This window comes from Aspergillus udagawae, assembly GCF_001078395.1.
Source record: "Aspergillus udagawae IFM 46973 DNA, scaffold_4, whole genome shotgun sequence".
Classification (NCBI taxonomy): Eukaryota; Fungi; Ascomycota; class Eurotiomycetes; order Eurotiales; family Aspergillaceae; genus Aspergillus; species Aspergillus udagawae.
In genome coordinates this window covers 1,500,351-1,526,924 of record NW_025091267.1, presented here as the reverse complement: position 1 = coordinate 1,526,924, position 26,574 = coordinate 1,500,351, and the positions used below count along the sequence as shown (strand labels likewise).

The 26,574-nt window shown below is 49.9% G+C and overlaps 7 protein-coding genes and 3 non-coding genes across 10 annotated transcripts; 4 read left to right on the top strand and 6 right to left on the bottom strand.

The window, feature by feature from the left end:
* Positions 1–164: 164 nt before the first annotated feature.
* Aud_005926 (DUF5321 domain-containing protein) lies at positions 165–873 on the bottom strand (the record flags this gene model as incomplete). Its single annotated transcript, XM_043290835.1, has 2 exons — positions 165–370; positions 435–873. The coding sequence occupies 2 exons, from the start codon at positions 871–873 to the stop codon at positions 165–167; spliced, it is 645 nt and encodes a 214-aa protein (XP_043146770.1).
* Positions 874–1,159: 286 nt separating this feature from the next.
* Aud_005925 (C50 family peptidase) lies at positions 1,160–7,572 on the top strand (the record flags this gene model as incomplete). Its single annotated transcript, XM_043290834.1, has 2 exons — positions 1,160–5,870; positions 5,924–7,572. The coding sequence occupies 2 exons, from the start codon at positions 1,160–1,162 to the stop codon at positions 7,570–7,572; spliced, it is 6,360 nt and encodes a 2,119-aa protein (XP_043146769.1).
* Positions 7,573–8,670: 1,098 nt separating this feature from the next.
* Positions 8,671–9,748, top strand: Aud_005924 (S-formylglutathione hydrolase; the record flags this gene model as incomplete). Its single annotated transcript, XM_043290833.1, has 4 exons — positions 8,671–8,935; positions 9,009–9,229; positions 9,312–9,503; positions 9,563–9,748. The coding sequence occupies 4 exons, from the start codon at positions 8,671–8,673 to the stop codon at positions 9,746–9,748; spliced, it is 864 nt and encodes a 287-aa protein (XP_043146768.1).
* Positions 9,749–10,713: 965 nt separating this feature from the next.
* Aud_005923 (Ran GTPase-binding protein LOS1) lies at positions 10,714–14,174 on the bottom strand (the record flags this gene model as incomplete). The annotated part of the gene is made up of 5 exons (XM_043290832.1): positions 10,714–10,740; positions 10,808–11,262; positions 11,321–12,343; positions 12,394–13,966; positions 14,163–14,174. The coding sequence occupies 5 exons, from the start codon at positions 14,172–14,174 to the stop codon at positions 10,714–10,716; spliced, it is 3,090 nt and encodes a 1,029-aa protein (XP_043146767.1).
* A 719-nt stretch (positions 14,175–14,893) lies between these two features.
* On the bottom strand, positions 14,894–16,680 carry Aud_005922 (xylulokinase; the record flags this gene model as incomplete). Its single annotated transcript, XM_043290831.1, has 2 exons — positions 14,894–16,114; positions 16,180–16,680. The coding sequence occupies 2 exons, from the start codon at positions 16,678–16,680 to the stop codon at positions 14,894–14,896; spliced, it is 1,722 nt and encodes a 573-aa protein (XP_043146766.1).
* A 1,081-nt stretch (positions 16,681–17,761) lies between these two features.
* Positions 17,762–19,041, bottom strand: Aud_005921 (cation diffusion facilitator family transporter; the record flags this gene model as incomplete). The annotated part of the gene is made up of 2 exons (XM_043290830.1): positions 17,762–18,402; positions 18,483–19,041. The coding sequence occupies 2 exons, from the start codon at positions 19,039–19,041 to the stop codon at positions 17,762–17,764; spliced, it is 1,200 nt and encodes a 399-aa protein (XP_043146765.1).
* A 1,837-nt stretch (positions 19,042–20,878) lies between these two features.
* Positions 20,879–20,950, top strand: Aud_005920. Its single transcript has one exon. It is a non-coding gene; the product is annotated as a tRNA-Met (tRNA).
* Positions 20,951–21,331: 381 nt separating this feature from the next.
* On the top strand, positions 21,332–21,403 carry Aud_005919. The gene has a single exon. It is a non-coding gene; the product is annotated as a tRNA-Met (tRNA).
* Positions 21,404–23,844: 2,441 nt separating this feature from the next.
* On the bottom strand, positions 23,845–23,916 carry Aud_005918. Its single transcript has one exon. It is a non-coding gene; the product is annotated as a tRNA-Met (tRNA).
* Positions 23,917–24,417: 501 nt separating this feature from the next.
* On the bottom strand, positions 24,418–25,631 carry Aud_005917 (uncharacterized protein; the record flags this gene model as incomplete). The annotated part of the gene is made up of 2 exons (XM_043290829.1): positions 24,418–25,240; positions 25,294–25,631. 2 exons carry the CDS (start codon positions 25,629–25,631, stop codon positions 24,418–24,420), a joined length of 1,161 nt encoding a protein of 386 aa, XP_043146764.1.
* Between the last annotated feature and the right edge of the window lie 943 nt (positions 25,632–26,574).

Genomic DNA, 26,574 nt, shown 5'->3' with positions numbered 1-26,574 from the left:
AACCAGGAATTTTCAGCTTAATAGACGCAGCAAAGCTCCTTGTTGCACCATGAGCGTCGCCGCGAATCTTCATGGAAACGAACTCGACTCTTTGAAGGGCCAGAACTCGTAAGGGAGGGAATGAGTTATTGCGTTGGCGCAGAAGGTCCACACACTCAACCTGGCTAGAAGAAGTTCAATTTGCGTCTTGCGGCTCCATCCTTTGGTGGCTCCTGGGTTGACACCCCCTCAGCAGGGACAACGGGGTCCTTCGATCGAGACTTCTCCGCCTGCTGTTTCTGCTCTTGCTCAGGCGTCACTGGACGATTGGATTCCGAACCTGGGTTCTTCCGATGCCATAGGGAATCTTCCTCCTCGATCTCGCGAAGAACTGTGGGACGAGAGAATTGTTAGTCCTCATAAAAGCCATGCATGAAGCGACCAGAAATCCGCACCTTCTTCCCATTCTCTCTCCTTTGCCTCATCTCCGGTGCCGAGCAATTTCTCTACATCCACCTTCTCCCCTCTTTGTACTTTCTCAATCACCTCCCGTAGAAGTCGAATCTTTGCGTCGGTTGATCGAGTATATGCATTATATTCGTTCTTCAAAGCAATCATTCGGATGGCTTGCGACCCGATCAAGATGAATATTACGATGTAGAAACCAGCGGGATTCCATTCTTTCGACTTAGTAGGAGAAGTTTCCGCTTTGGCGCGCCGATTTCGAATGAATTTGGGGATCATGGACTGCCATAACGATGGTTGAGCGATCTTCGGCATATGCCCCGAAGTGGAATACTGGCAGTATCGCTGTGAGACTTGGAGGCGAAGTTTGCCGAGCATCCGGGGGTCCGGTAGACAACGGGCCATATGGTATAGACGAGTTGTAGTCATGTTGTTGATGATGCAGACTGTATTATTTTCTTGGTCGCGACAATTGAACTACGAAGTTAAGATCGGCCAAAAAAGGCCTTTGGATCGGAGAGTCGGGGAACCGACGGCGCTATGCCTCTGCTGGAGTAGTGTGTGTTCGTTGCTGCGACAACCACCGCTTGAGGCTTGGCCCGACGCTGAGAGACACTGACGGAGTTGACATGAGCTCCGCAGCCTCAATGCTGTCTGTGGGTGTAACTCATGGTCACATCTAACATTGCAGGACTTCAACTGACTACAGATCGATATGGCAGTCGCAACACTACTTCCTGAATCCTCACTGGATTCGGTGAAGCAAGCCGTGCGCTCAACCTCAACATGCTGTAATGCCACAGTGTTGTCCCTCCAGTCTCTTTTTCGCTGTTCATTGAAACCGACCCCAGACGGCGAGAGCGAACCTATGAAGAAGACGAGTCGGACGAAGAAGATCGTGCCTGGTTCCTCAGGACGGAGTAGAGCGACAACTAGAACAAACGTCTCGGCCAAGTGTGCCACAACAATTGCTGCGATTGAACATGATGCAGCGCATTTGTCATGTCAGGAAAGGGTTTCATTGGCGACAGAGATCTTTAATACGACGTTGAAGACACTTGCAGATGCATCAAAGTCATCCGAATTTCGTGTACCGACTACGCCTCTTCACCCAGCTTCACCGAATCGCGTCACAAAATTGGCGAGGAGATCGAAAACACCACAACGTGCACAGCCGGATGCAGCCAACATTGACGGCGGCCTACTCGCAGTCGCTGAGTGCGCTAGTCTGGCACTTGCCTGCTTGAGAAATATGAAAGCCGAACAGAACAACCAGGGAAATGGGCCGCTTAATATCCAACTCGAGCAAGGCGCATGTGTCTTAGCAGGGAGATATTTATCTCTGGGACTGAATGACTTGGCCTACAAAGAACTACGGGGTCTTAAGAGGAGGGTTCAACAATACTTGGATAGCCAGGACATCCGCAAAGACGCCACTGTCGGGCGGAAAGACCAGCGAAGCACGGAGGAAGAAGCTGCCAAGGAACGAATGTCCGATCTCATATCATTTAAGAATCTATCTCGTGCTCGACCACTGCACAGCTTGATTATTTTGTTCCAGTCCAACGCCCTTCGGCTCATAGCAGCGGAGAAACGAGCCGCGACTGTGCATAAAGTCTTGACTTCTTTGCAATTGACAAATCCAAGCAGCCCAGCGAATCTGATCATTGCAGCGGTTGATTCCCAGACGATGACACAGGACAAGGCAGCTATGCAGCTTCAATTACTATCTAACACGATAATGTCTATATGCTCCGCAACACAGAAGCCAAATGATGACAGTGCCTCCAAAGAATCACTGAAACCGATAACGTCATTGACCCTTCAACTATTATCGCTTGAGATTCGATGCATGAGTTGGAAATTGTCTGGTCATGTCTGTGACGACGTCAAAGAGATGTGGGAGCCGCTGGCGCGTTATCTAGCGGCTTTCGCCAACCATTTCAAAGGTATCGAGAAGGTTGAGTTCGCAGCAACATACAAAACAATCGTCCGACTGCAGGCAGCTGTCGCCAACTCACAAAAACGACCTTCGTCGAAGTTGAGAAACAATCTTTCGGTAGCCCGGATAGCAACCATTCTCGGACAACTTGCTCAAGAAGCAGGATGTTTCGAGGAGGCATCGACCCTTTTCACCGAGGCTCTCAATCCTCTGACGGATGAAAAGTTGCTTTTATCAGCCACTGTACGATGCAAACTCGCGGCACTTCACTTGCAGGCTTTGAAAAGCTCGACCAAAATGCGTCAACCGAGCGTGTCCGTGTCTCTCTCTGAAGTTACTGCAGCCCTCGGTACGCCTCTTAGGGGAAATGAGAATGACTTAGATGAGCTGCTAGTCGAAGCAGCGAAGTTGAAGAAGATTGCAATGAGCTGGCTGGGGGAGAAGGTTGCCAAGGAACATGATGCAACTGACGAGGAAAGGCAGATCTTCCCGAACATTTACGCATACTTGAACGGATTTGTGAGATTTCTGCGACGATACCTTGGGAAGAAACATTCCGCAGATGATCACCAAGGGGACCTCGAGGTATTCTACAAGCGGCTCGAAACTTGTAGAAGCATCGTGTTGGCTGCGGTAGATTCAGCTCTCGCAGTTGGCAAATTGTCCGTCATGTCACAGAGTCCTTCATGGGAGTCACTACTTTCGACATTCTCCGACTGCCAACGCCTCCTAGTGGCGATCGAATGCACAGCAGAAGGGAAGCAGGAGCGATCAGACGAGAACGAAAGTAGCATGGGATTTGTGAAACTGTCCAATCTGTTCTGGTCTCGGTATATCAAAGACAAGGAGTCTGGGAAAGGCTATCGCGAGCTGATGCATGCTTTGAGACAATCAATCAACTTTCTCGAGAATTGCTCCCCGTCTCAACGAAAAACAGGATTCGCAGCCCTGAAGTACGAAAGACTCGCTCATTTATACCTCGAAGCGAATATGGGCGCTGAGTCTGCAGAAGCATTCAGAAATTCGCTCAAGGAGCATATTAGTGCAGGGATCTTGAAGCAACTCTTATCCAGTACCGTCAGTGTCTCTCCGCACCGGACGTGTCAAGACCCGAAGAGCAGCATCTTTACTTTCAACCGCATACTTTCTGCATTTCTGAGGACGAATTTGCGTTTCCGGGATACGAAACATGCCAAGTTCTTCGATTGCCCTACTGTTGAGTCCTTACAGAGGGGCCTCCTTCTGGAATGGCAGCTCGGTATTCTGAGCGAATTACCATCTCAGGCTCATAATGACGAGGGCTTCCGTTCGGCATTTGATACGCTCCTCAGTACAGTCTTGGAAGTATACTCTCCTGAATCGCGGCCCATCCGTCGTCTACGGGTCATCTTGATGGGTTTGCGCTTCTCTTTGGAGCACTCAGGTTCACTAGAATTTTCAACCATCCGTCGACTTGTCGAGGAGAGCGTCAAATGCCTCGACAGCGCTCAAGAAGTTGGTAGCGATACTGATATGGAACTTTACGCAACGCACTTGAGAAATTCAGTTTGTCTCACTCTAGGTCTTCATGAGGGGAACCTACGCTCAGATGATTTGGATCGGATACTGTGCTCGTGGAATTCGATGATACGCAACTGTCCAGACAAAGACGCGCTCTCTTCGTGCATTGACGATGTGGACTATTACTTTCTTCAGGTCAAAGCCATTGTAGATTACACGGAGATTTACGGGCTCTGGAAACTCCAGCTCGTCGCTCTTGAACTGGTCCTACGCATCACGGAGGTCCAAGGGACTAGGGATTTTTCTGAAGCCGTGATCATATTGTCACGTTTGGTTTCGCAGTACTGTCGCTTAGGGCACTGCAAGAAGGCTGAAGCTCTTCTTACACGTGCGGATCGATATCTGAACGAAAATGAAGTCTCTTGCCTAGCAAATCTATCATACCGACTCGCCCGAGTGGAATACCTACTCGAGACGGGAGAACTGGAGAAGGCAGCAGGCATTCTTTCGGCATCAAGGCTTCTGTACGAGAAGAATCAGAAGAAGAAGGACCTGAGTAACGGCTCTATCCTATCCAAGATAGGATGGGAAAGATTGGTGGCGGATGCGGTTCTCATGAGTTCGCGGCTTTCGTTCGCTCAGGGCTCTGTGTCGCAAGCTCTTTTCTTTGCCAAATTATGCGTCAAATTGAACTGCCGAATCTGGGCTAAGGTCGAAAGAATATCCCAAAGGAAGCAGGAGAGATCGTTGTCTGCAAGCCGCAGCTCCGACCTTGAGAGTGTTGTTGATGGAGTGGCAAGGCTTGACGTGTCCCAGTCGGTCTCCACGACAAACCACACCGTCACTTATTCTCAGGGAGCTCCGTTTTGGCCTCATGTCGGCTCGCATCATACTGCTCTCTTGAATCTTGCATATTTTTCTGCCCATTATGGTCTATTTCAGGACGCTGTCTACTACGGGGAGCAAGCCCTGAAGATCAACAGAACCCTCAATGCGAACGTCCGCTTGATCGCTTCCCAAGCCCAGCTGGGCTCTTATTGGATATTTGGTGGGCGTCTCTCTGAAGGTCAAGAGCTTCTAGCAGCTGCAGAACAACTATCAAAGCAGTTGGAAAGCAGTGTTGAGCTCGCTTCGCTGCAGATGAGCATTGCCTCCCTTCACAGACTGCAGGGCAACTACCACGATGAATGGCAAGCTCTCCTGAGGGCGGACCGGATAATGGCCGACGTGACAGCCTTGGAGACAGCCGAACCGCTTCCTCTACAGTCGACCATTTCTGAGCTGGAAGATGGAATGGACAAACTACGAATTCGGGGAAGTAGCAGGAGAACACAACCTAGTACAACGACAGCCCGGCGAACTCGTGCGACTACTGTATCTTCAAGGACAGCACCGAAGCAGTTGACCGGCAAACCGGACGCAAATGGAACAATGTCGCAGTCTATCTCGCACCTTAGAAGCGGCATTCTCCAACAACAGGCAGCATGTTCGCGTGCCCTAAGAGAGTTTGACAAAGCCTCGCGACTGTTGGCTGACGCGCGGAAGTTTGCTACGTCTCGAACCAGCCAAATACCGTTGCATCTGAATGAAAGTGAACATCACCTTGCTGAGGCCGTACGGCAATTCGCGTCGCATGCGGTCTACTGTGTCCTGCCAGAATCGACAATATCCCTCCCTGCTTTACAATCGCCGAGGAAGGTAACGAACGAAACGACCCCTTCCACTAAACAGTCCACTACACGTAAGTCGCGAGCAACTGCCAGAGGAACGCGGACCAAACATGCCAAAGCTAGCGAGGATTTCATCGATATTCTGTCCAAGGCTGGTGATTGCCTGAACAACGTATTTTCGGCTGCAACGGCTCTGGGATCAACTTTGGATAGCCATATGGCGTCCCGGCTGATGAGTCGCATTTCAATGTTGTCGCATACGACTGCGCCTGGGAGTCCAATGCCATGGTCTCAACCGCCAGCGAATGTGAATGGTAGGTGTTGGTCTAATCGTCAGTACTGGATAGATCACTAACTGAGCTGCCAGAAATCGGCCGCATCGGCTCCTTTACGCGCGAACGAATCGCTATCGGTATTGATAGGCAACTTTCCGACTTCAATGATCCGCTGCTTTGGCCAGCTCAGGGCTCTACAGCAGAACCAGAGGCAGACTTATGCAGCACCTTTACTGAAAAATATATCGATATTCTTCCGTCTAACTGGAATGTACTTTCCTTGTCCCTCAGCGCTGACTGCACGGAATTCATTATCTCTCGGCTACGCAAGGATCACTCGCCCTTCCTCCTTCGACTTCCATTAAAGAGAGGGAACGCCGAAGACGACGAGGATCAGTTCACGTTCGAAGACGGAAGAGGAGAGATGACGGAAATTATCAAGCTGGCGAACGAAAGTGCACACGCCGCGAAATTACAGAAGGACAGGCACTCCAAGAAGGAGTGGTGGAGAAACCGCGAAGCCCTCGACCAGCGCCTGCAGAACTTGCTGCAAAACATTGAGAACGTCTGGTTCGGTGGCTTCCGGGGGATCTTTTCACCCGTGGCTCACGAAGAATCTGCCCTCTCGCGGTTCGCAACGTCGTTTCAGAACATCCTAGACAAGCACCTCCCTTCCAGACAAAAGGGCGGCCGCGCAGCAACTCCAAGGTTGTCATTACATCGCAATGTCTTGGAGTTGTTCGTTGGCGTGAACGACCTAGAAGGCCAGGAAGACCCTGAGGAGACATTAATGGATCTTTTGTACTTTGTGGTCGACATCTTGCAATTCCAGGGGGAACGCAATGCCTATGACGAAATCGACTTCGATATGATGGTGGTCGAGACCCTTGATGCTGTACGAGGCTACCATGAAGCGGCACGCCGCTTACGAGAAGGACAACAACCGCAACACACTGTCTTGGTCCTAGACAAGGCACTCCACTTGTTCCCGTGGGAATCACTTCCATGTTTGCAAGGGTTGCCGGTATGTCGTGTGCCGTCCTTAGAATGTCTGCGCGAGAGGATTCTCCAGTCTGAGAGTATCATCAAAGTAAAGGGCAATGGCCCCGGATTTGCTATCGATCGCAGAAATGGTACATATATTCTCAACCCTACAGGAGATCTTCAAACAACGCAAGACACTTTTGAGGCAGACCTTGGCCGCTTGGCTACCTGGACGGGGATCGCCAAGCGAGAGCCGACCGAAGAGGAGTTCAAAGATGGCTTGGAATCCAAGAGCCTATTTTTGTATTTTGGCCATGGGAGTGGCGCCCAGTATATCCGTGGAAGGACCATCAAACGTCTTGACCGATGCGCAGTTGCGTTCCTCATGGGATGTAGCAGTGGCACACTGACCGAAGCGGGCGAATACGAGCCATACGGAACCCCAATGAATTACTTGCATGCAGGCTGTCCCGCTCTCGTTGCGACGCTGTGGGATGTAACAGACAAAGATATTGATCGCTTCGCCAAGTCTACGTTCGAGAAATGGGGACTTATCGGAGGCCGGGATACCAATGACCAACAAACGACGCTCCCGAGTAAGGGAAGGTCCCGATCGGCAAAAACGAGCGGCACTGAATCTTCTGGCCCAGTGACGCTGGATGAAGCAGTATCCAATTCACGAAGTGCCTGTGTCTTGAAATATCTGAATGGCGCGGCGCCTGTCATCTACGGCATTCCTTCGGTGTTTTTAGAATAGACATGTACATTCTGTGTTTTGGTGTTGGCGTTTGCTCAGCGAGATTGGTCTGTTTCGTGCACTGTCGGAGTTTTGGAAAGTAGATACATGGTGGATGTCCCAATTTGTGCATTTATTATTGGTGTTGTGCATTTACATCCTGTGTATATTTATGAGATCAAAGGCGACGGAGGACTTGTCCTTTCCATGGTCAGTGCCCCAATACAATATACGTAACCTCTGCCTTAGTCAACCCAAGTCCCCAACTACCTAGCAACACAAAACCATCCACCATTACCTGGACCAGGTGAAGACTGCGTTTATTATAACTCACAGACTCAAAATGGCCCGAGAGGACAAGTTTGGCCCTGCCTGCCCAATTCCCCTGATTTACCAGCCACATGAACGTGTTGAACAGCTTAAAGAACTCCTAAACGATTCTGAACAGGAACGCCAAAGGATCAACATTATGGCACTCATACGGATGTATGAAAGTGGGGAGCTTGGGCCCCTTACAACCGGTCATAGAAGCTGGCTCTGTGATGGGAAGATCATGGATAAATCGCTCATCAAAGAGAACGGTATTCCTAAGATTCCTGAAGGGTCCGTTGTATGGGCTGAGGTTGGTCTGCACCTTCATTACAAATTAGTAAATTTCTTACCATTCATCTAGGGAATTGGTATGCAGATGATGCAGGGTCACCTCTAGTAACTATCTCTCTACACAGTGAAACAGTCCTCACATTCTGTATGTGTAGTTCATGTCCATAAAGGGCAATGTTTTCCGGCATGCAGGATCCACAGCGTGTTTATCATTCGCCTGGAGACTCGGTATTTATTTTTGCTAAGAGGACATCAGACCATTGATTGGAGGAAGCTATTCTGGTAGTCTAGGACCTCTCTAGATGGTAGAGTATCTCCATCTGATGTTGGAAAGAAGGTGGGGAGAAGACAGGAGAAATAATGATGATGAAGTTGCTGCCCCTCACGGTTCCCCTCATTCCCCTCCCCCACCCCTCCGTCACAAAAACCATCCGCTCCATCTCGTCATTCTTCTGCTACGATCTTGCAGCTTGACACTCTGCCACAGAGACCAACTGAGATCAAGATCCCCCAACCATGTCCGTCACCACAAAAGCCACAATCGCCTCCTTTGGCGGCAAGCTCCTGAAGCTGAGCCATGCCGCCACCTCGACAAAATGCGAGATGAACTTCAACCTCTACCTGCCCCCACAGGCCTTCCAGAACTCTTCCCAAAAGATCCCCGTCCTCATCTACCTGTCCGGCCTCACATGCACAGCCGACAATTGCTCCGAGAAGGGCTTCTTCCAGCACGGCGCAAGCAAAAAAGGCATCGCAGTGCTCTACCCAGACACCAGCCCTCGTACGTTACAGCAAAACACCCCGTCCCCGGTGAAGGAATGAACACACATACTGATGCAATGCACCGAGAACAGGCGGCCTGAACATCGAAGGCGAAAACGACTCATGGGACTTCGGCACGGGCGCCGGTTTCTACGTCGACGCGACAAAGGCGCCCTACGATAACGGGTACAACATGTACACTTACGTCACCGAGGAACTCCCCAAGACGGTCTTCGCGGCGTTTCCGCAGCTCGACTCGAGCAGGGTCAGCATCACGGGACACAGTATGGGCGGTCATGGTGCTCTGACGCTGGTACGTTGACCTGTTCACAGAAGCCAACTGGCTCGAAGCGAATTTGACAGTAGGGGGGCTGACAAAGTGCCGCGCGTGACAGTTCCTCCGTAACCCAGGCAAATACAAATCCGTCTCTGCCTTTGCGCCCATCGCGAACCCCATTAACTGCCCCTGGGGCCAGAAGGCATTCGCGGGCTACTTTGGCGAAGACCAGAAAGCGAAATGGGCGGAGCACGATGCTACGGAGCTGGTGAAGAAGTGGAAGGGGCGGTTGGATGTCCTCATTGACGTGGTCCGTGTCTTTTTGCAAATTTTCCTCTGATTTGGAGCGAGACTGACTGAATGGTGCAGGGTACCGGCGACAACTTCTACAAGCAGGGCCAGCTTCTCCCAGAGAACTTCGAGAAGGCCGCCAAGGAGGCTGGCGTCGAGGGCGTCAATATCCGCTACCAGCCTGATTACGACCATAGTTACTACACCATGGCGACGTTCTCTGATGACCATGTCGAGCATGCGGCCAAGTATCTCTTTGCTTAGTGGGTTCCCCCCCTGACAATTTTGTAATTGTGTTGTTCAGTGAAGCATGCAAAGCTATCCGAGTACTTCGTTTGAAGACCGCTGTCGCTGTGGATGCTGAAGCGCTCTGCCTAATTGTACTTGTACCTGGCGTCTTCTGATGATGATAGCGGATAAAAGTGAGCGTCGGGCGCCGAAGTCACATATATAGAAAGGTTAGCAGGCTGGCTGGTACGATCACCTTGCAGAGAGCAACAATCTTGTCCAATATACAGTATCTACTACTACCTGTGTACAGGAGAATGGACAATCAAAATCATACTCTTGATGTTGTATCTCATATTTTTCATGATTTATCATTAAGATCTCAAGACCGTACATACGTAAACCCTCGTTGATGGGTATCCCCCGTCCGCTGACCATCGGAAATCTGCCACGAGACTGATAAACGAGTCGAGTCGACTGCTCGCAAGATACCGACAACTCCACTGGCAAGTATGCCTCAGTCATAGAACTCATCCGAGACCGCCATTCCCCGTAACCAAAACCCAGCCAAAATCCAGGTCCTCACCTCGTACCAGCAGCGGTCACCCTGACCATGCGGCTCTCTCCGTTTTCTGCATTGCCTCTGCCTCAGTAGCAAGGTTGTCTCCTTCTTCTCCAACTCATCGCTTCCGAATAAATCGAGATGACAAAGAACGCTGTATATCAACGCCTAATCATGCAAACGAATGCCTCACCAACTATATACTTTTCTGTACCGGTGGTGTAGTGAAGTCATGACAATGGGAAGGAAGCGCGTGCCGGGGACAGACCAATCAGTGTTTTAAAGGACCACATGAGAACATCAGTCATCAAACCAAACTGTGGGGGAATCTAAAAGGAAGTGAAATGACTCTGAGGGATGCTGAAGAGTATGGGTGAATAGAAAGATGGGAAAAGTAAGAAATAGAGATGACCCCGTCCGAGGTAAAATCATAACCATATCATGCGCTCAATCGCTGGATGAAAGACTGTACCAGTTCCACATCAGCTATTCAAATCCAGATCGAGAGAATGATGGAAGTTTTAAAGACATACCGGAAAGAATTGCCGGAACCCCTTCAAGTCCAGCCGGCTCAAAGCACCCACAAACTCTTCAATCAATTCTGCACCCATACCCATGCCGGGCAGTTCACGGTCGCGGAGATACGCAAGGTACTCCATGCCTGTTTTGGAGTATATCGTACGCTGTAACCCGCCAGCTTCGGCAAGAACCTGCTTGGCTTGCGCATCCTTGGAGTTGAAGGAAGGTGTCGAGGGCAGCGCCCAGCATAATGGCGAGAATCGTGTAATCATGAACTGGCCAAAACCGGGCAGCGGAGCTTGTGATGGAGGGGCCCCGTTGGAAGCTTCCGGTATGACATCCGGACCGCCCCACGCGCTGCTCATCTTCGAGAGAACAGAGAAGGCCATCTTCGCTGTGGTAAAGTCATCGATATCTTTCGAGAAATGCTCGATAGTGGAGATGACGGTCTCAAAGATGGGTTGATTTCCTTGCACTGGGTTAGCTTATACTAGACCTAGGACTGACTGTTGGTGATGAGGACTCACTTTCACTGATGATGACAGCACCCAAGTCATTGTTCAGAACGGCCAGCAAGAAATTCAGGTATTCCCGTTTCAGCTCAGCCAGTTGAATCTCATCATCCGTGCCGGTTGTGGTATCGGCGATTCCGGAGAACACTCGTTGCAAGAAGGGGGTTAGTAGTGTGTCAAGGATGGAATAGATTTCGCCCTTGAATCCGAAAATAACCTGATCTAGGAGACGTAGGAACAGTGCCATCTCATCGCGCGAAGAAGTCTGAGTAAGGAGGCCGTCAATCCACCTTGGCAACTGTGGCAGAATTCGAGAGCCGAGGACGCCGATGAGCCTCGAGAACGCAAACCGGGCAGCTGTCCGAACATTGAATGACGACTTGAGGGACTCCAAGGCAACCAGCGTGGCTTCCGACACCTGATTGAAGGCTGCTGAGACCTCGGGTGCAGGTAGAGTAGCGGGCGTGTTCGTTCCAGGCATCCAGTCTGAAAATCCGCGGGCAAGGGTTCCCAGTGCCATGATATCATGATGAATCTGTAGAATGGCTCGTTCATCGTGTGACTTAGCCGCTTCCAGGTTCTTCTCCATGTCGAGGAATATAGGATTGAGCACCGATTGGGCATAGAGGACCTGTTTATCCGCGGACACGGTGGGAGTCGAACAGATGATACCGACAGCTTCGAAAAGATACAGCTGGCTGTTAAAGATGGCGTCGGCTAATTCGTGGTCCTCCGAGGACATCTCATCACCGTCAGATCCCTCGGAAGGTAGTTCAGCGCGAATTACCAGGAGATCACCAAGGGCTTCCACAACGGTTTGCGCGACATTACCGACGTACTGCCTGAGTTGCTTGACCAAGCGCTGGAAAAGGTACCAAGAACGAGTCTTCACCTTCTTGATAGGATGGTGAACCAGTTGAAGGAAGTTCTCCAAAACACCTGGAATTAGATGCGTATGGTGCTGAAAGAATGAGCTATAGCGCACGCAGATTTCCATATACTGTAATTGCGTCGCCGGATGGGTGAATGAACGAATGTCTAAAACGTCGTTAGCCCGATTATTGAGATTATCCATTCGATATACCTACCGGACTCGACCATCCTGGCCATCATTTCGACGAGCCTTTCGGCAGCCTGGTTGTTGGGATTACCCTTGGTGTAGAGACTTCCGGCCTTGACTGCGAGATCTCCAAACAAGAACATTTCATGCAAGGCAAGGTCCAAGTCACGCCAGTCCATTTGGGAGCCGGACTGCCGCAGGTTCTCAAAGGTCGTTGCCACCATCTCCGACACAGCCTCCATGTACAGCTGTTCATTGACCGAAGCAATCATCTGCTGAAGGACACCAAGTCTCTTGCGAAGTTCTTGGAATTCTGCCTCGTCCGTCTGCTCATCTTCCTCACCCCACGAGGAGGTCTCGTCGTATCGCATCTTGGCAATAATAGCCTTCAAGATCGGAAGGAGGATCGAAGAATGCTGGGAAGCAAGGGCGGGGTTGACTTTGGCGATTCTTCTCAAATAGGTCAAGAGGTCGCTAACACACGAGATGACTGTTGAGCAGACTTCGTCATATTCATCGGAGAAGTATCTCAGGATATGGGGCAGGAAAGCCTGAAGCAGCCCATTGGCTTTCTCCTTGCACTCAGCTGAGACGCCTTCCTGTTCCAATGCCCGTACAATATCAATGACAGTGATATTGACTAACTTGGCGACGGTCTCCGCCAGATCGGTGTCATATTTGAAGGTGAACCTATTCCCGTGCAGAGGGGGGCTATTGGAGAGTTGAGAAACAATAGTATCGAGATTCAGGAAGATAATCATGTCGATCTTGTCCTCCGGTTTCATCTTCTTGCCGATGATCTCCGTGAAGACGTCAACCGCCGCATCCCGTACCTTCTCTTCTCCTTGTCTCAAATCCGCTTTCTCCGCGCGGCCCAGCTGCTGGAACAAAAGATCAAGCATTGTCTGGTTCACTACAAGACCGATATCAATCCAGCTGACCCAGCTGCCGACAGCCTTCAAGCACATCTCCACGATTACGTCGTTGCCGTCCCGCCATTCCGACAAAATCTGTTGCCATGAGCTGGTGATCATCTGCATATCCCTCTGCCGAATGAGGTCCTTGAGCGCATTCGCCTTGTCCTGTTCACCGCGGGATCGCGAGACCAAAACATCACCAATCTCGTCGTGGATAGAGTTGATAACCCGAAGGTAGAAGATAATTCCGGAGGCATTGTCGCGTGTCGTGCTCGAGGGGCTTCTGTGGGTCAGACTGAGCAGATCATCAAAGAATGATTCCCACCCGCTGGCGTAGAGTGCAGAGAAGAGAAAGGTGATGGTTTGGGCGATTTTGTTCTGGATGTTCGGAGGGTCGGATGCTCCTGCGTCCTGTCCGTACACCTGCCGGAGATACGCCAACAGGCCATCCTTGACGAACGCTAGGGCCTGCAAGTCTATCAAACCGCCCTGTGCAGCGCTATTGACCACTTCCAGAGCCACATGCCTCACGATACCCGAGCGCTGGGGAGTTTGTGTGAACAGTGAAAGGCAGACCTGCCATCCCGACGGGTCGGAGCGAAGCTGGTTCACGAATTCGAAGGCTTGCGTCTTAAGGGCTGGGTCTGAGGACGGATTCGAGGCGATTTCAATTGCATTTGCTACCTAGTTCGACAGTACACTGTTAGGCTCATCTCGTCCGGTAGAATCATCGTTGGTCTTGGAGTACGTAGACATTGTGGGAGGTTACGGAGGGGCACGCGAGGGGAAGGGTGGTGGGGTGGCCTTTTTTTCCCATTTTTCTCCCACTTTTGTGAAGAAGGACTCAAAAGCCACAAAGAGTTGGCATGAGGTTGCTCACCTGCTCTTCCATCTTCGACCAGCCGGGCTACCTTCGGAGTCGTGAGGACTCTGAAAGCGAAAATAGCGGTGATTCAAGAAAAAGTGGTTTGTCGGGATCAAAATCAACGGCGGTGGAGAGTCATAGCACAGAGGGTCACTAGACTATCGAACTATGCATAGTAGGTTTAGTTCCAGCATCAGAATAATAATAATACTAATAATCGGGCGGTGTTTCAAAGGGGGGCTTTTGCCTGTGGGTGCCTTAGCTTCTCATGAGCCCCAGTTATTCGGGTAAAATGGATAGGACCAAAAAAAATTCTTTCAGTGGAGATTGGGACTTCACTCACGCGAACTCTTGACTAGGACTTAATAAACTGATATGTATACAATGATAAAGTGTGACAATGAAAGGAGGTTCAGCAGGGCGAAAAGATCAGCCTAGCCTCAGAGCTCGATGACAGTGACGTTGATGGAGGGGAAAGAAATTGAGATCTGTTGTGATGAATCATTTCTTGTGCGCACGTCAAGCTGAACGGATGTGGCCCAGAAAGGGCAAGGGGCGACGTGCCTCGCCCGAAGTGGCCCTTGATGCCCGCACATTCAGGCACAATTGGCATCAACTGGGCAGCATCCATTAAATATCTCATGTTAACTGGTCCAGACACTTGGATTTTAATGTTCGAAGATGTTCATTTGCACTAGTCTAATTCGAATTACCTTCTCATCATGGTCATTATATATACTTATGATCTACTTCCTGGCTGCCTCCCGTTTCAACACCTGCTGTTCCATTTTCTCGAATCCTTCCACAGCCTTGCCATACTTCTCGAAAACACCCTTTTGATATCCATCTGCAATCTTCTCAATGAACTCTTCCTCTCTCCACCGTTGACCAATCAGGTCTTCGAAGGTCTGGCCGGGCTTTCTCTCAATAGCCCACACAGCCTTGTATGCTGCGCCCAAAGCGCAGGCATTATCTCCGACATCCAGCTTGTAAACTCCATCGCTTCCTCCCAGGATCTCTCCAGCTACCTTAGCAATAGCTTTGTTCTTCGAACCTCCTCCAACGAGGTAGACACGACGTGGCTGGGGAGGCAGTCCGTCGCCAGGGCTCTGGGTAAGACCTCGGGACCGCAAGCGAAGCGATAGCATCTGACTCTCCACAATAGCCCGCGCCTCGTCTGACGGCTTGTTCCATCCGTCGTCGGTTTCAGTCAGCGTATCACTGGCTGGATCGTAGGTGAAACGCCATTGTCCGGACCGGACATTTGGCACTATTTCTGGTCTGGGGAAAAAGAGCCCCATTTTCATGGGGTCCGATTCTGTCTTCTGGCCCATCGGGGGTGTCTCAAGCATGGTCTTGTCGAAGTTCTCCCACGACTGGGACGCGCCGCTGCCCGATTTCTCATTGATTGCATCACGAACATGTTCGCGCGCAAGGCCGCCGTTCTTGTAGCAGAGCATGAACATGTAGAGTCCAGGGGTGGTGGGGTGGTTGAAGAAATGTGTTGCAGGGTCTGGCTTGTAGCTTGGAGTAGACATGAGGAAAGTAGTCGAAGTTCCCAGAGACACCATAGCGTCGGACGGCCGCAAGGGCAGGGCAAGTATGGTGGCCGGGTTGTCGCCAGTGGAAGGAAGAATCTCACAGTCTGAGCTGAACCCAAACCGCTCAACGAAATAACGATTGATCTTTCCAAGGTGTAGACCTCCATCTTCCGGGACGTCACCTAGCTTCCGCTTGAGATCCTCTACGCCGAATGGTCCCGCACAGAGTCCAAGTAGTTTCTCCTCGTAGGCACCCTTCTTGATATCCCATAGGTTCATGCCGCAGACGTCCGAGATGTCCATGGGCGCAATATGACCTAAGAGCAAGGAAGCAAGGAACGAAGACACCAGCGAGATTCTCGCCGTCTTCTTGTAAACCTCGGGATATTTCCTCTGCATTCGGAGAATCTGAGGACCAGTGAATCTCTATCCAGCGAACAACCGTCAGCAAGCTCCCGTTAAACCGAAGGCATGGTACATGACCGACTTACATGATGTGCCTTGCTACCCGTCGCCTCAGCCAACTGCTCCGGACCTCCCAAGAAAGCATCAAACTCATCACACTCTTTTTGGGTACTAGCATCCTGCCAGTTCGGGCTAAAGGGGTGCGAAAAGGCTCCACTGAGCTGTTCCTCCAGCGACTTGCTCGAATCCAGCGACTTGAGGAGGCTCTCCGCCTTCTCGCCCCAGTAAACGCTACCGTGCTGCTGTCCCGCGCCGCTGATTCCCCTGACACGGCTAAAATCTAGTCCTTGTTTGCGCAGACCGTCCAGCACGCCATCCAGGGCTTGCAGCCACAGTGCAACGGGTGCGAAGACCTCATGCTCCGCCTCGTTGGTGAGCACGCCCTTTTTGATCGAGAACCCGTGGGAATCGGCATCGAAGTCGAATTTGGAGACGTGTACCACCTTCAGCTCTGAGTTGACCACCAGGCCCTTCAGCTGCTGTGTAGAGAGGTCGAACCCAATGTATAGAGGGCCCTGAGAAGTCATGATGTGTGTTGGATGACTGCGAATCCAACCCCGCGGGGAGATAAGATGACGTCGATAAGGATAAGAAAGGACGTTGACAGCGCAAACAAAGGTAGGATAAACGGGGAGTAAAATATTATGGAAGAAATAGGAATAGAAGAGGAGCCGAAGACAATAATAAGAAGGGTTAAGACAAAACTTAATGGTCAATTGGCAAAATGTCAGGTGGAAGCTCTGTCTCTCCAATTTATCCCTTTCTCGGGCAAATTCAGGATAAGGAAAAGTCGGTACCTTGGGAAAATGACCTCTTACCTCCTGGTCCCCAATCAATCTTTTTCACCTTGGGTGAGATTGACCATCATTTAGCGGGTAATATTTACTTACACCCAAAAAATTCATTTTGTCCAATGGCATTCCCATTTTAAGAAAGAATAATCCATCAATGCCAATTATACCTACTATAATATGATGCCGACGTGATGTAAACAGCCGGGAGAGCTTGAATGCGGGCGGGAGTGTGAGGATAACCCCACCGCCGGGAATTTCCCCGGTTAATATCGAGATCACTCTCTCTCTCTCCACAGAGTGCAGTATAGAGTACAGAGAATCTGAGGGTTCTAGAATCGGGCGGAATTACGAGAGTCTAACAAAAGGCGTCTGTAAGGTACAATATTAATCAGATGATCATTCCACTTTTTAAGAAAAGCAAAAGAATGGTTGATAAAGTTGACTACCGGGTAATTGTATGATGAGAATTTGAAGTCTTCAGTCTGGCAGTCTCTAGATTATTCACTCTATAGGCCCTCCAGGGACCAGATAGGCCAACAATAAAGCATCTTTTGTAGATTGCCGATAAAGTCTCCTCTCTTCGAGATCATGTTCCTTGTTCCGTTTGTGCCCCGAGCCGATCTCGGCTATCCAACTCCGGATATTCTAATCTCATCCTCAGCACACATGGACGGTCTTCTATTTACCTTTGCCTCCGGGGTATCACATGCTCTTCGGTGGAGGTCAAGTGGAAGCAAAATGTGCAAAGTCAACATGACGAATATGTGTCCCATTATCAGATCTTTGTATAGGAGAAAAGATGCAAGCGCTGTGGTTAGCGGGTCTTGCGGGTCTCATTCTCCTTGTGTTGATGGGCGTGTGCATGGGCCTCATGCACCGCTTCTATATCTTCCTCTTGCGGCTCGGGGTTGCTTTGCCTGGTGACCTCTGGAGCAATAAACTCCTCCGTGAAGTCTAGATGCTCCAGTTCGGAAGGCACAAATCGGATCTTGAGCCGCTTGACCCCGCGAACAGCCGCCCCGACGGCGTGTCGAACATTCTCCTCAATCTCGCGGGATCGGCTGAGTGACCAAGCCCCCGGTACCGCTAACTCAATCTCCATAAGGTAGTTTTGTCCAGATTTCATACCCTGAACGTCCCGGACCTGAATCGCGTGTGGATCTTCAAGTTTGGCAAGGATCTTGACTGCCGCATTGCGCACTGAGTCTTTGATGTCGTCATCAACCGTAGTGTCTGCCAGTTCGAGCAGGGATGTCGCAGTATTACCCCACCCAGCCTTAATCACCATCAGGGAAATGAGAAGGCCACCGACGGGATCAAGCCAAGACGCGTCTTGAAACATGTAAGATCCGCCGATCGTGATCAGGGCGACCATGCTAGTGAGAGAGTCGATGCGGTGGTGTACGGCGTTCGACGCGAGCACAGAAGATTTGCGTTCATTTGCAATTTTCATAGCTAGAAAAATAGCAATGCCGTAGGGGTTAGCTGGAAAGCCATAGTAATGTAGAGATAAATTGGACGAGGTGGGCACTCACTGGCACGGTAGAGCCATTCCTTCACAATAATTGAACCCCCTGCAAGCCATGCAGCATTGATATTCGGACCAAGGGCCTGGACTCCGTGACTATGCGAGTGGCCATGACCCAAAACTCCGGAGTGAGCGACCGCCTCCGCAGCTTCGGGAAAGAACTGATCCAGTAGAACTTGTCCCGAATTGAGGCCCATAAACACGCCCCCACAAAGCAGGAGTCCACTCACGCCCAGGGCACCGATGCTTTCGATTTTCCCGTAGCCATTGGGAAATCTCTCTGTGGGCGGCTTCAAAGACCACGCGACGGTTCCTAGGGTAAGAAAGTCGGATACGAGATCGGTGAGCGCATGATAGGCGTCGGCAATCAAAGCTTGCGAATGGAAGACATAGCCGCCAATGAATTTCCCAATTGCCATAGCGAGGTTGGCAACCAGGCCAATCCGCGTGATTCGGACTCCAGCGTCGCTTTTGTTCGCAGAGGTGAGGTAAACATTTCCGTGATGATGATGGTGATGGTGAGAATGACCCCCGTGGCCACCGTGCTCTCTGGTTTGAGTTGCCATGAGTGAAGTGGTTATGAGGTTCGGGGTAGATATTGTCTTTGTTGATGGTGTTAATGGAAGACGTGGAAGGGAGCGGACGCGAGCATTGGAGGAGAGGGGGCTCTTATGGCGCAGAAGGATCGTTGATGTACAAAGGACTCGTTTCAGGGGTAAGAGACGCGCGCCAGGAGTGCAAATGATACCGGACCGTCCGCTGAATACGGGGCGGCGGAGGAGAAAAGTTGATGGTGGTGTAGTTGGTGATGGACGACCGGCCCTGCACCGCAGGGGCTGCGTCAGCGGCATCAGGGCGACGCACGCACTCTCCGGGGAGTTAGGTTTAACTGTTTAAGGCACGCGACAAATTAGAGGCAGCAGATTATTTGGTAATTGATTCGAGGGCTGCGGTAGCTCAGGACACTGTGTTCTTCTTGGCTGTACCCATGTCTGGGAGGGGATCTCCAAAATAATCGATGGATAATATTATCTAGTTCATGTTATTCTGTAGACAGGTACACGCAGCATCTTGAAGGGTAGAAACCGGGAAAAAGAGATTCAAGAATGGTTTTGAATCACATCCGGCTGAGCCAAAGCCGACATGTGCTGACAGGCTGACTTGACTGGGCCATCGGCTCAAAGCGGGCGGTTCTCCCTCCCGACGGCGGATCTGCCCTTGTGCTTGCTGTATCTATCTACTGCTTACATGCTCGAGTGACTGAGGGGTCGAATAATGATCGTAGATTTTACTGTTCCCGCTTCTGATGAGAACCACGGAATTCCTCTATATTTCTAACTCTCAGAAGCTGCCCCATCGTTCTTCAATGGCATATACAGCGCTGATGCTCAACATCGTCATGGAAACTAAACAGCAGGAGCACTATGATATCAGCCCAGTGGAGCTACAGTCCGGATGCTTGGCGGTGCTCTGCCGATATCGCCAACTCTTTTTCGAAACCGTGGATGCCAATCTGGAACAAGCAACTCCTTGAAGACCAAGCATCAATCTGGACTTGTGAGTCTGCAAGTTCCCACTACCCCAGAGGGCGTGCGCGTTCCCTCTCTGCCAAGAAACGTCCACGCATGTCCTGTCTCAAATTGGATGGTGCACATTCGAATGCGTAATCATCTTCGGCTCAGCGGACTCGTGCATTAATTGGAGATAGCTGTGGCTTGTTGGACCACTGCGCGGTCTAACTTAGGTTCTCCCTTTCCGAAACACTGCGGAGAGTGCTTTGAGCCTTTGGTGAGTTGATAGTTATGCCTTTACGAGTCATCAACCACGTCAGCTCAGGTCCCTCGTACAGAAGCGCGCCGAGACCCGTGGAGTTGAGCTTCAGCTCGTACAGAATTTTCTCTGATGGTTCCTCCACTCATATCGAAACCATTTGATAAAGTCGCAACCAGTGAGGAGTTATGGCTTGCGACTGCTTTATATCCAAAACACCTTGTTACCATAGGACTAGGACTTGATGATCCGAGGGCCAATTGTGTGGACTAATACGGCTGTAGTACTCGTGAAATTGCCTCGATGGTCCATCAATAGAAGCGAAGTACAATCTGGAATCGTACCAGGTACTAGAGCTGGAATGACAGTCTCATACGAAACATACCTCTTCGTTTAGGCTGTAGAACCGGCACCGAAAAGCAGACGAGGCGTTCCGAAGTCAGGACATTGACCATGATATGCTGTTAAAATTCGAATTGATATATAACTAATGCATATTAGCAGGAGTAAAGAGGAAGGAGAGTCCTCTATGCCTCAACATTTTTCTCTTGCTAGCTTGACTGGTTGAAGTTAAAACAACTACTAAGGTCTACTAATTGAGGTCAAAGCCAGAGGTTAACGCCAAGACAAGTCAGCATGTTAGCTCAGGGGAAGAGCGCCGGGCTCATAACCCGGAGGTCCCTGGATCGAAACCAGGACATGCTATGTGATTCTTCTTTTTTTCCCACCACATCTTTCCTTACTATCTTGCCTCATTTATTTTTTCATCCTTTTTCATCCGTTTCGTCTATTTTCAATGCCGAACCCATCAAAAGTATCAGACACCGTTCGATGTGCTGTGGCTGCATAGTAGGGAGATAGTAGTGTACTGAGCTCAATCTTTGACATTACATTCTTGACCATCTTTGATCTGGATCCTGAAAATAGTCAGGCCAGACCGGGGCGACGTCCTACGCCTACATTCTTTTCAGCGATAAGCAATTTGCAAACATCAACCGGTCTGTTGAATAAACAACAAGCTGTAATACTTCGATGATCTGTCACGCAGGATCATATAGCCATAATCAGAGAACCATCTCAATCCCAAGCATGTTAGCTCAGGGGAAGAGCGCCGGGCTCATAACCCGGAGGTCCCTGGATCGAAACCAGGACATGCTATCTGATTCAATTTTTTTCCTCCTTCCCATTGTCGGTCGATACAGTTCTTACCACCCTATTTCCTTTTTTTTTGGCCGACGTATTTCTGGATAGGGTCATACGAAGGTAAAAGCGGAGAATCTCCCTTTCAGAGGGTAGATGCATTAGTTAATAGATAGACTATGACACATTTCAATTATGTTCTTGCCCAGAGCTGTGGTGGACTACTTCTCAACCTCGTGAAACTTGCATAGCGATTCTCCTTCCCGAGGTCACGATTGCTGGGTCTGAGCCAATAATCCACTTCCTTGCCAGGTTCTGCACGAAATCTTACTCGCACATGATATACGGCAACCTATTGCCGTTCGACCCCTGATCAAAGAAGGCTGATCAAGTTTCACCCAGCGGATCGGAGCAAGGAAGATATCGAATGTCCAACATCACTAGCGTAAGTAAGACCACATCCGCATCGAGCCCCATTCAACCCATATGAACAACATCAGCAATCTTTCCGAAGGCAAGCATGATCAGCGCTGTAAAAGGCCGTGGTTTGTCCAACGATACTAGCTGGAGCACCAAGTACCCGAATTGTCAGTGGACCAGCTGTCTTCTGTGAGTGAGCGTCGTCCATGTAGGAACAAGGCGATTTCCTTTTCCCGTGTCATTTCAACTCCTTATGTCCCAGGCTTAGTTGGGAACATAGTCTAGATCAATTTGCGTCGAGTCCTCAGTGTAGTCCGTCGTCCGCTTATCACAGATGATGATTTCGAGTGACACAAAGATAGTCCTTTGTGAACCAAAATCAAGAGATCATAATAGGTGGCTGTTCCAAGTAGGACCGATTTCAACTCCCTCGCCCGAAGAATCGGGAAAGCTTTTCAAACTCCATAAATTTCACTCCCGAGTTTGCCTCACTAGTTGTTGTTTCGCTTTCGTCGTCATGTTCGACTGGCGCAAGGCACTGAGCGACTATAATGTCCATAGTGTGGGTATCACGGCCGAACTTAGACCATTTGGTGCACTTGCACCCTTACTTCTGCCACATATGGCCCAAATAGCACTTTAGAGAGAGCGACATATTTGGGACCCCTGGCTTCCACACTGCTTAGATGGCATGGGGCAGTAAGTATCGATACGATATCCGTCCTTATTGACGGGGATGAGTTTCTCGGCTATCGAGTCTATGGAGGGAAGATACTTGGCATAGTGCCGCACCGTTGACAAAGTCTGTGACGGAGTATCTTCATCCGTTCTAGAAAGTTGTTGACCTGGCATTGTATGGTCCTTAGTACAACTATTTCGACAGGGCCAGGAGGTTGCATTAGATCCTCACTATTTCCCGGCATTGACTTGCCTGATCCGGGAGTCATTCCTGAAAATGTCTTCTAAAGGATTCGTTCATGAGTTGAGCGGCAGTGACGCCTCCCTCGCTGCCCGCCTTGATCAGATGCTCCTTGACTGTCAGCTCTACAGAGGCTCCACCAGAGTCTAATTACTCACCAGATATCCATCCCATCGACCAGCACCAGGACGAAGGGGTTACGTCCCTGCCAGGTTACTGTAAGAAGAGAGAAATCTCTTGTCTCGTAAGGAAGATGTTGAGCTTACCTGTCCTTTGGCTAGATTCTTCCACTTCTCTCTGTTTGCTTTTTCTTTCTCGTAATCGCTCTTAAGATCATTGTAACTCTGTAGCATGGACTGGAATTGCTGCAGTAGATTGTGAAGATGTTCATGATTTCGCCGTGTACGGCAGTACCGATTTGGCCTTCCAAAGCGCGAATTTCAGCTTCGCTCAACATTTTCTCTGCCGTCTGAGAAAATTTAAGTTGTCAAAGCAAGTACATAGGTAATTTGATTTCCCGTAATGCGTGAGTCCTTCACCATCTAGATGGTTGAAGAATTGAGAAGCATGCTGAAGCAGAAAGGCATAGGGGAGCAATGATTCTTATAATTATGCAGCTTTATGGACCCAGTTTGACTGATAACAGCATTGGGTTTGTCTTAGCAGCAGGTTCCCATTCATATTGCTTAGCTGCAGAAACAGTAAGGCAGTTAGCCGAACAGAAACTACCAGGAAGTTTGTACTTTGTGGGATACTGTTTATTATTCTTTTAATTTGATGAAACACTACTTAATTGTAACGACACGATGATGATTGTTAGATACAAGAGTCTATTAACCAGTTGCCAACTCTGGATATCTATCATGTAGTGGCCTCCTCGAAACTTCTCTTAACCATGATGGAGACAAGGACATTTTGGACATGTGGTCTGTTTCTCTTGTCAGATGCAAAATGGCTTACAAAAAGATAACGGATCAGATCACAGTTACTCGGTCTCACAATTCAATAGTGCTTTCATTGCGTGGATTGGGGTTACTGTATCATCACTGCGTAGCGAGCATGAACAAAGTGGAATGAGATGGACAAAAAAATAAACAACAAAAAATAAGAAGGTATTGAGTAGCATGTCCTGGTTTCGATCCAGGGACCTCCGGGTTATGAGCCCGGCGCTCTTCCCCTGAGCTAACATGCTTGGAATTGATGAAAACAAGGAACCTAAACGATTCTATAAACCAGCATAAATAAATAGAAAACCCCAACTGTATTTAAGGTGAGACCGAGTACAAAGTGTCATCGCAAGAATTGAATCGGTCTGTGAGGGTATTTAATAATTGGTGTCAAGGATAAGCAGTCTCTTCCGCTTGATAGTATAATCTCCACTCTACGAAAATCTCACTCCCTGCCGGAGTGGCATAAAGTGATTGCCTAAGGCAAGGAACCAATTCCTCGAATATATATGTATGCGGATAATGCCATCGAGAACACACTAGGGCACCAAACAACATTACAACAGCAACCAGCTATATCGACCAGCAGATACAATCTACAGGAGTCGAAAAATGTCCCAATTCAGCAAGATTCTCGACTGGTCTTTAAATCGTTGGTAGTATCTCAGGCCAGCCGGAATATGAACCTCATGAGCATCACTGTCGAGCAGACGGTCGAAGAACCCAACACAGAACACGAGATACAATCAAGAAGTTTTCTTCTCGCGTAATGTGTCCCTCTTGATTCCCCCGGTTTCATTAATAATCAACTCATCGCGCTCCCACATCAACTCGACTGCAGCCCCCACCGGCCCGACCAGAGTGACCAACAACACGGCCTTCTTTAGCAGATCAAGCCATGCAACCTTGCCATAAACGACCAGATGAGCAGTCTTATACAAACTCAAGGCCCAAACCAGCACGCCCGCGGAGCCAATCAGATAATCCCAGCGCAGGAACACATGCACACCCGCCCCTATGTCGCTCACTTGCAATGTTGGCTTTGTCCAGGGCAAGGCAATCTCGAACACCTTGAACGGATGCAGAGCAGCCAACAGCCGCTTCTCAAAAACGACGGGCGCAAGTACAGTAGCCATAGACACGATCCAGGAGATGAGGTGGGTCAAGGCAGCGTTGGCGAATGCAAAGGCATACACGAATCGCAGCGACCGGAGATTCGCGCGTCCACCTTCAACCGACCGATCACTGCTCACAAAGGGACCGAAGACAGCGTTGATTATGGTGAGAGCGATCGCAACGTATGCAGGCCAGGGATGCCAGGAGGCGATAAAGATCTGCTTCATGTCGACGGTGACGTGCTCCGAAACAGGCAGGATCATCAGCAACGAAGGAACCATGAATCCAAGGATAAACACCACAGGGATTGCATTCAGAACAGAGCGAGGAATGCGGATGTTATCAGCGTTGGGGTTGCGCGCGGTGATGGAGCTGTATAGCTGGCAAGCGCAGTACAGGGGCGTGGCGAACGCGAAGGTGAGTACTTGCGCTACGAGGCCGAACATCATGGGACTGGTCCTTCCTGTCAGCTTTTTCTGTCATAGATGTGACTGAGGGTTACAGACAATGCAGCGATCGTCCAGGCATTTCCGCGTCTCCAGGACTCCAGAGTCACGAGCGTCCAGGCAGCACCAAAGGTACCAGAGAAGGCGATGGAATGCAGCGTCAGGGTAGGATTACTGCCATCTGTGGCAGGCCAGAAAAAAGTGGTCAATGCAGCCAGCACAACATCCACCTGCTCAATCCCCGTATAGACGGTGCGCAGAGGCTCGTTGGTGCCTGGCAGCGTCTTTGTAGAGATGGCTTCATGTGCCAGACGATTCAAGCCGTTGATTTCGGCGAAGTAGAAGATGGCGTACAGCGCGAACACGCTGAGCAGGGGAAGGATCAGTCTGGCTGTCATCTTGTTCGCAATGATGTTCAGGTATGCAAGGCGACCAGCATACGTGTGGAACGCAATAGAACGTTGACATTGACATATTTATAACCGATTTTCGAGATCTCAATCTTACTTTCGGGTTCGGTTGACGGCGGCATGGATGCATGCAACATATTTCCTGAATTGGCAAGCCTTGCGAATCGTGTGGAGGAATAACGGGTCGCTAGCCAATGTTTGGTTTTCAGGTGTTCGTGTCTGCCGCAATAGATCTCCGAGCTCTATACCGAGGCAGTGGTGATCGATCACAATCTCCGGTCGGAAAGGAGCACGGTCAGTGCATGTCATCCACGATTCACATGGTGATAGATTTGCAAATGTTCCAAATGGCTCGATTAACAATGGCTGGCCTATTGTTCTAGAAAACCGTAATGGTACCTTTGGCGGCCCCGATGAGCGCTTTCACTCCACGCGTAAAGCATCAATCGATGGCTGATGCAGCTTCGTTGAGATTTGCTCTTGTGCTGGTGATTTTATGTTAAAATAATGGCATCCGCCACTTGAGCAGCTGCCTAGGGTTTGGTATCTCAACACAGACAGCGCTACTCCGAGGCGCTTTTTGGTCTGCATCTGCTTGAAGAACCACGAGCTCGCAATATGGACTTCGATCGGGCGTTTTTGAGCACCGATGCGAGTGAAGAATGTGGGCACTGTGCGATCCCACCGCGGACTTTGTCAATTGCTGAACAAGTTTGACACTGGCCCAATGTCACGAGCGTCAGAGAGAATGACCCGTCGTGGTTCGAGGATCGATGCAAGGTGAGACATTGGCCGAATGGTGAGCTCGAGTTGTTGAACTATCTCTAAACCGTGGATCGAACTGTTGGATGGTATGTAATGGGTAATTGCCACTAATGAATCATGTGAAGCTTAGTTTATCCTTCATGTTGACATTGCAAGAGCATTAACA